The sequence below is a fragment of the Lepidothrix coronata genome, unplaced genomic scaffold (genome assembly GCF_001604755.1).
Source record: "Lepidothrix coronata isolate B3197 unplaced genomic scaffold, Lepidothrix_coronata-1.0 Scaffold341, whole genome shotgun sequence".
Lineage (NCBI taxonomy): Eukaryota > Metazoa > Chordata > Aves > Passeriformes > Pipridae > Lepidothrix > Lepidothrix coronata.
The window spans coordinates 17,492-29,871 of NW_016690521.1; the positions used below are offsets into that span (position 1 = coordinate 17,492).

Below are 12,380 nucleotides of genomic sequence, written 5' to 3' on the forward strand. Positions count from 1 at the left end.
TCCTAGCTCACAGACCTGTTCAATGAATACAATTTTTTAATTTGAAATATTTGCACTGATATACTTGTAACAACTTACTAATCAATTGCTTATTACAGTAAAAAATGTAGGTTTTTTAACATATGAGATAAAAAATAATTTTAAGCACCAATTTAATATAGCAACCACTCAGATTATTAATTTTATGCTATACCATAAAACTTTGAAGGTAAATTATTATGTATTAGGAGTTGGTGTAAACTGTATATTCCTATGTGTAGGATGTATACCAAGGTATATATCTAAAAGTCCTTAGAGAAAACATTTTTTAGGTCTTCTATTTGATTGTCTTTTTATCATATAATATTTGGGTTTATTTCTCAGGGATCTGTGAATTTTAAATTTGGAGTCCTTTATGCTAAGGATGGTCAGCTAACAGATGATGAAATGTTCAGTAATGGTGAGTTTTTCACCTTTTTCTTAATTGTTTTATTCACGTGAATAAAAAAATGGAAAATAGTGCCTACACGTGGAAGACAGAAGGGAGGTGATTGTTATACAAACCATAGTTTTGTTGGTTTTCATGTTCATGTTGGGTTATAAATTGTAGCATAGAACCTTCTGTTTCTATAAAAAGTTGCTGTAGGAATCGTACTATTACGACTTGGAAGATAGTGAAATTTCTTTCCTAAACTATGCAACATAACATTTAGAAAAAAGAAGCAGTTGAAGGAGGCAACTTGTTTACTCACTGTTGTTTGTAGTTCTTTCACTCTTAACGTTTTTGCAGCATGATCACTTTCTCTTGTTCACTTGAACAGCGTAGTCTTGGTGTTAGCACTTGATGTCACTTTTTAATGTCACATGATGATGCCTATTCTGCAAGGCTGGGTTGCTGTTTCTGGAAAGGTAGAAGGTTTGGATGACATGAAGAGAAACGAATTCAGCTGAAACTTGGGTCCTTGTGTTCCGGAAGCGGTACCTATTTCTGTATTTTGATTATTTTTTATACATGTCCTGTAACTATGTGTTTGTTTGTTTGTTTGTTTTTTACATTTCTCTCTCCCACATGTAGAAACTGGAAGTGAAAGCTTTCAAAGATTTTTGCATCTCTTGGGTGACACAGTTACTTTGAAAGGCTGGACAGGCTACAGAGGAGGACTGGACACTAAAAGTAAGAGCTTATCTGAAGCAATAAAGAGGGGGCACTATTGCATGTGCATATTATATGTATTGTAGTTATAATACAATCCCAAAATGGATTTCCTCGTGTGCATGCTAAGTGCTCTACTTCACCAGAAAAAAGTCTGGTCAGCTTAAGTCACTGATATGTAATGCAGTTAAAGAAAAGTATTTATGTGACCTGTATTTTCAAGATGAACAGTTTTGTTTTAAATTCGAACGAAGACTAACCTGACACATTACTTGCTTTGTGGTGGTAGTACCTCAAGGCTTGAAGAACTGTGTAATTTCAAGAGGGTAGGTGAAGGACATCATAGGTTTTAAGTATGAATAGGCAGATTAATTCCAAACTTGGGTTTGGACTCACATAAAACATGCAGTGTGGATATTTTCTAAAATGGATCAGAAAAAAAGAATAACTGAAGAATATTTGGTAGAAGGACTTGGAATATCTTTTTTTCTTTAGAAAACTTAGAGGGCATATTCCTGCTGAGAATGTTGTCTTCCCTTGCAGATGATACAACAGGAACCTGTTCCATCTATACAATTTTTCAAGGGCACGAAATTATGTTCCATGTTTCAACTATGCTACCATATTCTAGAGAGAACAAGCAGCAGGTACATGGTTCTCTTTATTTCTCCCCGCCCCTCATTTATTTACTAAATCACAAACTCCAAAACTTTAGAAGAAACAAGGGATTTCTTGCCTGTTAATATTTTATAAATGTAGGTTTTAAGACTTTTGCTGGTTTTTTCTCAATATTATACCAAATGCTGAAAATTTCATGATGTTTGTTAGAAATAGTGCATCCTGTCATCTTTATTAAGGTACAAAAGATACTTGTGAAGAAGGTCAAAATTGCTTCACTGAGAAGTAATTGAGTATTGTCCCGTCCAGGTGACTTGAAGGGCTGCACTGCTTCAATTATTACCTCAAAGAATTTAGGAAAATTGAAAATTAGCCTTGTGTGTGAATTGTAGGAATATTCACATGTGTAATACAAAACTCAAAGTCGGGAAGCAGTTAGTGCAGCTTGAAATTCCCATTATGAGCACATCAAGGCGCTAAAGCACTGCTGTCACATTCTCATAGGTTCACTAGGTTGGTTCTTGGGTACTTGATCAAATGTGCTGTCATCCATTGCTCAAACCTGTCTTTGTATTATATGACGAAAAAATACTTTATAAGCGCATGCATTTATTATACGTCATGCATTCATAATGATTTGCCTAAAATTACTTGATTTACTTTTTATTATGTATTATAATAATATAGTTAGATTATACCATTATGTTGTCCCTTTTTTATTTCTGTCAGTTTTCCCATGCTTTGTCCTTGGCCCGATAACAAGATAACAGAAGAAAACAGAGGCCATTCAGGATATTTATTTTTAAAGAATAACTCAGCATCAAAGTTTTTTTTCCTTTTATTTCAAGTGGTAGATTTGCTTTTTTGGAATGCTAAGACCTCCATGCCCAATTTGTGAATAATAATTATGTAAATTATATAAAAGATGAGTGCTTTTCTAACTTAAAAATAGGCAATATCTGTTCTTCTAGAACCTTCTTGTGTCCACTGTGGCATTGCTAGGTAGACTTGCTTACAGTTAGGTAATAATTTTATATTGGCCTTAATACTATTGACCATCATTTTTCTGTTTACAGTTTAGGAATATTGTTTTACCATTCTCTCACAGAATTATTAAGATATTTATTTATGTATTTTAAGTCCTTGTGTCTGTCTCTCTTTCTTTCTTTTTCCTTTTTTTTGTTGTTTTTTTTTTTTCCAGGTAGAAAGGAAGCGACATATTGGAAATGACATTGTCACTATAGTATTTCAGGAAGGTGACGAGTCTTCTCCAGCATTCAAGCCATCCATGATTCGCTCTCATTTTACACGTATCTTTTTCCTTACATTTTCTAATTTTTTTTTAAAGATCAATATTACTTCTAATTCCTGCATGCTGTTTATGGAAGTGAAAACTGTTTTAGAAAGACAGTTGCATTCTTGCATTCTTTACCTTCAGCTGCTTGACTAGGAGTCTCCAAATCTGCAACATAAAACAAAGTTTGTGTTGAATCCCCTAGAAGATAAGGTAAAAGCAAGAATGTGATTTTTAAATCACGTTTTTATTATCGAAAGCATTTATTTGGATAATTTCACAAATTAAATTTTATACCTTTTCATAAAATATAAATTCATAAATATATTTGTTAGTTGTGTGAATTAATTTGGCATTAAATTTTGACGTTTGACTGAATATTGCCTTTTAATGTTTAGATGCTGTTTATTTTACATATTTATGTATTTTAGATCAGTGTTTCTCAAATCTTTCAGACCATTAACCATATATTCTCCAGATTTTGTCAGCCTATGTTTTTCAGACTTTCAGTTGAAAACATTGTGAAGACAATATGATTCCAAAACCAGTGGCCAATCACTTAGGATTATCATGGGGTCACACTAGTAATCTGTAGACTAGTAATCTGTAGAATATGGCATTAGACTAAATGGAGTGGAATGAATAAAAATGGATGAAAAGAAGAAAACTCTTATAATAAGAACCTTTAGATATCAGAGGAAACTAAATGTTAAGAACAATTGTTTACCAAGTCAATGTACCTCTTCGTTAGTGTCAGCCTTAGTATAAAAGGAATAATTATTCCCTTATTGCTGTTTGGAGGACTTGTCACAATGTCATCGATACAGCCTACTTTTGATTTTGGCAAATATTTTGAGGTCCATACATTTTTGTGTACTTGCACTTCAAATCATTCTCTCCATTTTCTTATAATTTTGTTAACTAAATTATTTCATTGGAATCTTTTTTTCAGTAGAAGTTTTGGTATAAATGAAGTTTGGAATCAGTACTTTTTTATCAACTAAAAGAATTTTTAGTCACAAATCTATCAAACACACATAAGCCACAGCATGTTTTATGCTGTATTTGTGGTACTAGCTTGATTTTTAAAACTTGATCAAACCATAAAATTCTGTATGGGACCTCCTTTATAAATAGCAAAATCTGTATAGTTTAGAATGTTTTATATATTTACATTGATTAATGTGTTTTACCTTTATTAAATCTGCTATGTAACTGCAGGAGAAGAAAAAGTGTATTAAAGTACATGTGATCTTTATTAGAAGTGGATTAACTTCCTTAACTGCATGGCAGATATTTTTGCTTTAGTGAGATACAATAAGCAGAATGATAGTTACAGGTAGGTGCTGATTGTAACAAATAACTTCACACTGAATTTCTGATGGTTTAGAGAAAACGGGATAACGTTTTGGCAATGGGGAGACTTCCTGGTGTACAGAAGGTCCACCCATCTGTATGCTGGGAGGCCAAATGAACTTAAGAAGCTGAAGAGCAACATGGACCTCGATGCAGATGTCTCTAAACTGGCTATAAGTTGCGTGTTTCTAACCATCGGGAAAATTAAATTCTGTAACAGGCATAAGCTAAGGGGGAAAAACAAAACTATTCTTTAGATGAAATGTAACAAAATTATGAAAGACATACCTTGAATGTTCTGACCTAATGAGCTCAATGACGTAGTGAACTACATGTATGATAGTTACTTAGATGTATGGAAGTTAATTAGATGTGTATGATGATGTGATAGCCATGGACTGCAGATCCTTACAAATCTCAGTTCAGCAGTAGCTGAGCAAACTAATTCATTTTTAGGGATCTTAACAGAGTATTTGTATAATTGGACATCACATGCTTTAAACCTACTAGAATTTTGCATATTACTATGTTTCTTCATTCCATTAAATCTAGCTCCAGAGAAGTATCCAATAGCATGATACTTCAGTTTGCATATGTGTTTTTTTTCCCCCCCTCCCATTTATAGCTGGAGTTTGTTTTGGAAATATCTATAGCACAGTTAAGGAATAGTTTTATTTTGTTTGAAGATCTTGTCAGCACCTTCTTGCAATTTTTTTTTTTAAATTGATTGTCCTCATAGCTTCTGCTTTTCAGCATTCCTGGGTTTGTGAGAGGTACAAAACATGTTCATGATTCCCGTGTGCAGTGACAGTGCAGATATTCTTTCCTTTTTCTTCTTGTTTTGGGACAGAAACTTGGGCTTACATCCCTCATTACCTTTTAGAAGTGAATGTTGTCCTGATTGTAAGCTGATAGTCAGTAGATGGGCTAACCATGGTAAAATGCTTTTTACCTTGCTGTTTATTTAGGAGGCAAATGAGTAGCAGTGATTAAGATAAATTTGCCTCTCTCACTCTAAATAACTGGCTGCTTTTACTAGATCAGTCCATCTTATTTTAGTTGCTTCGTTCTGCCAGTCTTGACACATCTTACTGCAGTACATGTCATGCAGTACTTTTTCCCTGTATGACAGGTGTGATACATATATTTCAGCTTGGCCTAATTACATTTCCTTCTGTCCTTTCATCTTAGGCCTGAATAGAACTCTTGTTCCTTCTGTTATTTTTTTTGTGTGTGAGGATGGTCTTCCAAGTGGCCAAAATGTCAGTCAAAGGAGAGAGGAGATGCTCTAGTGTTTTGAGACAAATCTTCCGTGTTTCAAATGCAATGCCACTGTGAAATCTGACACTGACTTTCTACTTAGAATGCAGAATATTTTACTTCAGTCAAGAAATCTATTTCTTTGGCTGGTTTTGCTGTGGCTTTCCCTGTCTTAATTCATTCTACTCTACTCAAGGAACATTTCACACCTTTTGTAGTGATAAATGATTATTTTTTTTACCTGGATCTAATAAAATAGACATAGGGCATCTATGAAATTGTGTCTCAAATATGTGAAACCAACATTAGAATGATTAGTATTCATTGTGTTTCAGATTGTATGCACAGTTTCCAAGCTGTCATGAAAAAAGACTGTATGAAACCATTACAATCCATTAGACTCAATAGCAGTCACTCACTGGTGGTTTTTTGAGGAAGCAAATTCTGGCTCTGGTTTGTGTAACAGTAGAGATGGGTTGAATCAATAATTTTACCAATTAAACTGCCGTGGCTTGTGTCATCTGCACATGCCACTTGGAAGACCTTTGTCTGCAGACTGTCAATTGAAATAGCAAAGAATGGTAACTTATCTTATAGAAGCTATGCCTGCTGAACATATTGTGTACATGGGTTTGGTACCTGCCATTCATTCTTGCTATGTGGGATTCTTTATGGATCACAAGAACTCAGCAGGTCCAGCTGTCACAGAAGTCATTCTGACTCTTTCTTCTTCAGTGAAAATGAATTTGCTATTCCCAAGATACAGATTCAGATGTCATAAGCCATTGTTATTCAGAAAGAATTGAACGTTTCATGCTGTGGTGAATGCATAGGTAAGGTGGAAGTCTGTAAGGAGAGCATGTCTTGTAGGCAAAGAACCTTTTTTGGAAAACGACTAGATTTTACTAGTGCCACTAAAAGTATTGTTCTTTGAGTAGAACTGCAAAGTTCTGTTCTAATTCTTCGTGTCCCAGTATTAGTTTGTGTAAAGGAAGCATAATTTTGCTCTACTGAGTTATTTCAAGTGAATCTTTTTTGTTAGATCTTTCAAAGTTCTTATATAACACATACCCAGATGACAGGTTCCATTTCTTCTGTTTTGAATACTGTCTATAAAAAGGGTAGAGTTTGAATGTGACTCAATATACATAAAGATTTGTACTTCCAATAGGCTGAAAATATTTTCAGAAGAAAGTGTTCCTCTCTTTGGGCCTCCCCTTCCATCCCCACCTGTGTTTACAAATCACCAGGAATTCAGGGATTTTGTGTTGGTGAAATGTAAGTCGGTTTTTACTTTGTTAGAAATACTTCTTTAATAAGTGCTTTAACAAATTGAAACTCACGATGCTTAAAATGTAAACATATTTTGTTGTGTATGTTGCTGATCTGTATACAATTTCTTTTTCCAAATCAGTAACATAGGTGGGATGTCAGTTCCATCAAACTGTTCTAGTAAGAGTAACAAAAAACCTGATTTTCTCTGCTTCTTAGGCCACGAGGTACAAGCTGACTTTTACATTTGCAGAATGTGCAGCCATATTTAGCTTTACATTTTCTTAAAGGATTTGGAGATCTGAAAGAATTTATAATGCTGTTCATAATTTAGTAATAGAAAGTGTTAGTATCTCTGAAAACCTGAAAATAGAAGCTTTTCTGAATATATTCTTAAAGGTGTTGAAGTGCACCTATGCAGCACTTTTTAATTCTGTAATGGTTCAGTTCCAGTTTTCATTGATCCTTATTTGCCCTTCTAAATCAGCGAGAAGGAAATCTTTGAGAACTACTCATGATGATTACAATTAGATGCTTACCTGACAGGAACTTGACTGATAACTCATTTCATGTATTTAAATTGTTTAATACTTAAATTGATTAGCAGTTTGCCTGTAATTTTTTTATTACTTAGGTGTTTATTGGGATGCCTTGTGAAATTCTCCTATTACTAATTTTTCTTTTAAGCTTAAGGGATTGTTATTCACTAAAACCAAAAAAAAATGCAAAAAGGAGGCAACTCTAAATTAATAAGGGCAAAACAGGTGGTTTGGTACAGAAGCAAACTAGAGTCAGTGGAAGTTGTCAAAGTTCATTTAGGTAATATGTCTTTTTTTTTCATGATTTTTTAGTAATAAATGGGGAAAAAGCCACCTTGGAAACACCAACATTTTCTCAGAAACGTCAACGCACTCTAGACATGCTGATCCGCTCTTTATACCAAGACATGATGCCTGATCTACACAGGGTAAATGTAAGTCAGAAGTTTCTGCATCCCCTCACATGTGCCCTCCTCACTGTTTTGATATTTTAAAAGACTGTCATGTCATCCTAATGAGCACTGAATTGCGTACGACTAAATGTGAACTATCATATAACTTATTTTACAGTTACATGCAAGTTGACAGACCGTCCTTTCTGGATAGGACTATTTACCAGGTGTGAGGAGAAGCATAACAGTGTCATACTTGTGTAAGCTTACCCATGGCAAGGGAGTAGGAAATTTAGGCACTGAAAATATTATATGTGTTAGTCTTGTCACCATAAAAAGTGCATTTACTCATTCTGTTATGTGTCGATTTGGATCATTTTTACTGTTAGATGAGATAACTATTTTAGAGGATGAAGACTTCTTAATAAGGTAATTCCTAACTAACTAAAAAGAAGCTCAATACTTCTGAAACTAACAAGGTGCTATTTCTTCCCCACTGTCTATTTCTCTTATCTAAATAGATCTGCCTAAACGTTTTTTTCCATATATTTATGTCATATATTCATGTGGTATGATTTACCATATGACAGTAGTAAACCATGACCAGTTGGAAGGTAAAGCACTCAAGGATTGGAAGAGTTGAAATTTCTCCTCTCTGAGAAGCTATACAATTAGATTCATCACTACAGGAAAGTATACAAAACCAGAAAATTTAAATGATGTCACATTAAGTTACTTCAGATGAAAAGATTTTGAAAACTTTTGAAGTTAAAAAAGAAACATTTTCTGTTTTAGAACATGCTCAATAGAAGGTCCTTCAGTGATGTGTTACCAGAGTCCCCAAAATCAACACGGAAGAAAGAGGAAGCTCGACAAGCAGAGTTTGTTCGGCTCGGTCAGGTAGGGTCAGTTTAGAAGGTATGCAGGTAGGGTTACAAAGGCTGTGTTACCCCTTTTGTTAGAATTTGATTAGCTTGCAGTTATGTCAGGACTTCATGGAGTTTTCTGTGATCAGAAATAGTTTTGTAGTATTGCATTATTTTAAGCTATGTTAAAATAAAATATGAATAGAAGTATTTATCTGTAGCACCTAAGGTACACAACACAAGTACAAATGCTTATATAGTACCTAAGCTAAATGAAGGTTGGAAAAATCGGACCTTAGAATCAAACTTAGAAGATCTTTCTCTGCTTTATGCAGCAGATGTGTTCTGCCTCCAAGCAGAAGAGTGCTCTGTCTTTTTCTGTGCTTTGGAAAAACATAAACTTTCATGGATTTCTTCCATATGTTTTATTAAGATTGAATTTCTTAGAAAATACTTAGCCTACTTTAGTCAGAAAGAAGTTTCAACAATCTTTCTGCTAAATCAGAGGTTGCTGCACATCTTTGAACATAACAGATGCTAACTCCAATCTTCTATGGGCTTATTAATATCTTGATTCAGTGAGGAGTAAAGCTTCCTGATGATTAAGATAGTCTGCTTTGATCTGACAGTTCATTGTAGCAAAGAAGTCAAGAGTGTCTATGCTTCCCCTGTCCTTTCTTACTTGTTTCTTCTTGATTCTGGACTGGTGTCATGGTTCTGCAGCTTATCTTAAGAATATCTCTTTCTGAGCTGATTTAACTCAGCAGGAGTTAACAGACCAGGAAACCAAAACAAAAAAAAAAAAGAAACAAAACAAAAATTCACACTTACCAGCAAAACCCAAGTCTCCTGTCTTCCCTTCTATTTTTTTTTTTCTGTAGTAATCTAAGGAATAGATGATTCTGAGAAGTTCTAGGTCTGGTTAAAGGAAGCGAATGGTACTGGGTGGTTGAGAGCTGGTTCAGAAAAATCTCAGGGCTATTAAAGCTTGCATTGACAAGAACTGCAAAGTCTGCTCCTTTGTGCTTTGCCTACCCTATCCCCCATCACCTTGAAATAACCAGTCACTTTAGGCGGGTTAAAAAAAAAGAAAAGCTGAATGTGATTGTAATATTGAGACAGGAGTAACCAATGATTTTATTCCCCAAGTTTACTTTACATAAGTTAAGGGAAAAAAAAGGTTATTAAAAGTATAGAAACCTATAACCTTGAGCCCCTTCCACCTCCCACAAGTTAAACACTGATAAGATACTCATGTAACAAATCTAGTTGGGACTCATTTCTTAAGCAAGACTTCCGTCCTTAATATGATCTTCATTGAAGGAAAATCTAACATGTGGGCCAAAACTTCATGGATACCTGTTTGCGTTTTTCTTGGAGCTTCTTTTCACATTAAAATCTTTCCCTTGTCTGAAATATCTTTCCTCTAAGTTACAAACTATAGGCTTGAACACATTTCAAGACACCTTCCAAGTAGCTGTTAATCATTCTTGCCAAACTATGAATGTCTTTCTCCTTTTGTTGCAGTCAGTTGAGTTTTTAGACGGTAAACAAAACTCACTGAAGACTGATTCAGCAGCATATTTAAATCATTTAGTTATTGTCAAGGTGATCTCTTTTGACTGGTGAGATGGAATTAAAATGTTCATACAGTGAAGTCTTTCGCAGCTGATTACTGCCGCTTCACAGAGACTATGCATGATTGTAGGCAAATTTTGGGGCAATAAAATTAGTTTTATGTTAGTTCTGAGCTTTGCGTTAAGGAATGCCGTGACAATTCCATGTGTCACCATTTTATAGGAATACGACTGTAAAAGTTAGCAATGAAGGTATATAGGATACCTTAAAGAGATTTATTGTGCAGCTCACTGAAACTAAGTATGTATATTTCTCTGGAGATCTTGACCCTTTCAAAAGTAGGTCTCTTCTAGTTGAAGAATTTATGATCCTCTGACTGTGGGTCCTTGGGATACCTAGCAATACATAGATAGATAGATAGTTTGACTTAGTGTTTGTTTGGAAGTTTTGCAAGTAAAAAGCCAGTTTGTGTGATTGATAAAAGAATCCTCTATCCAGCTAGATTATACAGTAAATTGTGCAGATGTTTACCTTGTATTGTTTGAGGTGGAGGTTTTTCTCTGTTATTATGTTTGACTCTTCTTTTCTGATTTTGAGTTTCCATTTAGAAAGCAAACAAGCAAAAAAACCTAAACAAAAAACAGCCAATATATGTTTTGGCTGAGAAGATACGTAGTAACCATCTAGTAATTCATGCAGACTTTGTTGAGAGTACAAAGTTCTACTTCTTTTCTAATTACTTAAAGTGGTATAGGGATTCCAAACTGGAATTACTTTCTTGCCCTAAATTGTCCTTTTTATATAGTCATTAGCTTGAGTATTGCTGACAAAAACCCAGTTTAAATAAAACATCTGTTTGTATTAGGCACTGAAATTGAAAACCACTGTGAAAGGGGATACCACAGCTCACTTGGCAACCACAAGCTTTTGTAAAAAGGAGGTGAGTGAAACTGTCTGTCTGAGAAAACTTCTGAAAAATTAAACATTATCTAGTATGGCATCTCTTTATTTACTTCTGTAATTACATGCTGCAGCAGAAAAAATGAAATGTGTAATATCAAAGTGATTCTGCAGTCACTATCAGATTAATAAAGGATGAGCCTGGGGGCAGAAGCACTTCTCAAGTTAAAGCAAGTGTGGACATTTTTATATCTGAGAAAATTTGATGAAAGTGCCATTTTCCAAATGCAATCATCTTTTATTTTAACTTCAACAAGTTCATAAAAAAATTTAGTTGTGATTTCATTCTATGTAGTACCAGATTTTGTTTGAGATCACTAGGGAGTGAAATACGCAAACTGCACACTTCTGCATGCATTTTATATACAGAAGCTTCAGAACGGCATCTAAAATTTCAGATTCTAGCTAGTATATAAACTGGGAGAGGAGGGGCAGACTCTGGGAGGTAAGTACAGAGAAGAACACAGGATGAAAGAACGATTCAGTAGAAAGGCAGTTTTAACTATACCATGTGCTAGTGACTAAACATCACAAACTGAACCATAAAATGTAAGCAAATTGTGTATGCGTGGTGGTACATATGTTTTAAGTCTGTCAATCCGGTTTTTTTAAAGTAAAATGCATATGGAGTATTTCCAGGGTTGCACTGAGTATCAGCTGCATGCGTTTTAATTCCAGTGTTTCAGGAATGTGTCTTACATTTACTAGTCTCCAAGCCAGAATTAATACAGAATTTTCTCTGCAAGAAAATTAACGCAATTTTGATATTTCAAAAAATATACTGTTTGGAAATGTATCCTGCCAAAAGCATTTACATATTATTATTTGCCATTGTCCATCACATTCTCTGTCTGTATGATCTGTATTTCTTAGTGTACTTAATTTGTATCCCTTATGTTGCTTCATAGCCTTGGGAATCTCAATCTTTCTGCAGTAATTTTCCTCATGAGGTTGTCTGTGCAGATTCTTGGGGCCAGTCCTTGCTGGTTTCTACAGATGCTGGCATCTTGTTAATAGATGGTTAGTAAATGATCCAGTGTTTTTGTGTCAATTTTTATGTATCTGACCATTTTCTTGAAAATGTATGTTCATAAGGTCTGTTCAGTTATTGAT

The 12,380-nt window shown here is 34.5% G+C and overlaps 1 protein-coding gene across 7 annotated transcripts in view; it reads left to right on the plus strand.

Moving 5' to 3' along the window:
* GARNL3 (GTPase activating Rap/RanGAP domain like 3) overlaps nt 1–12,380 on the plus strand; it is a 41,103-nt gene that overhangs the window by 13,406 nt on the left and 15,317 nt on the right. For all 7 annotated transcript variants that reach the window (XR_001878581.1, XM_017838431.1, XM_017838434.1 and 4 more), the window contains 10 exons: nt 364–439; nt 1,055–1,153; nt 1,676–1,779; nt 2,952–3,060; nt 4,338–4,383; nt 6,832–6,938; nt 7,784–7,905; nt 8,659–8,763; nt 11,173–11,247; nt 12,176–12,287. Coding sequence is in view for 6 of the 7 variants with exons in the window: in XM_017838431.1 (XP_017693920.1) it covers nt 364–439; nt 1,055–1,153; nt 1,676–1,779; nt 2,952–3,060; nt 4,338–4,383; nt 6,832–6,938; nt 7,784–7,905; nt 8,659–8,763; nt 11,173–11,247; nt 12,176–12,287 (955 nt within the window). In the remaining variant the exon portion in view is untranslated. The remainder of the gene's footprint in view (nt 1–363; nt 440–1,054; nt 1,154–1,675; nt 1,780–2,951; nt 3,061–4,337; nt 4,384–6,831; nt 6,939–7,783; nt 7,906–8,658; nt 8,764–11,172; nt 11,248–12,175; nt 12,288–12,380) is intronic.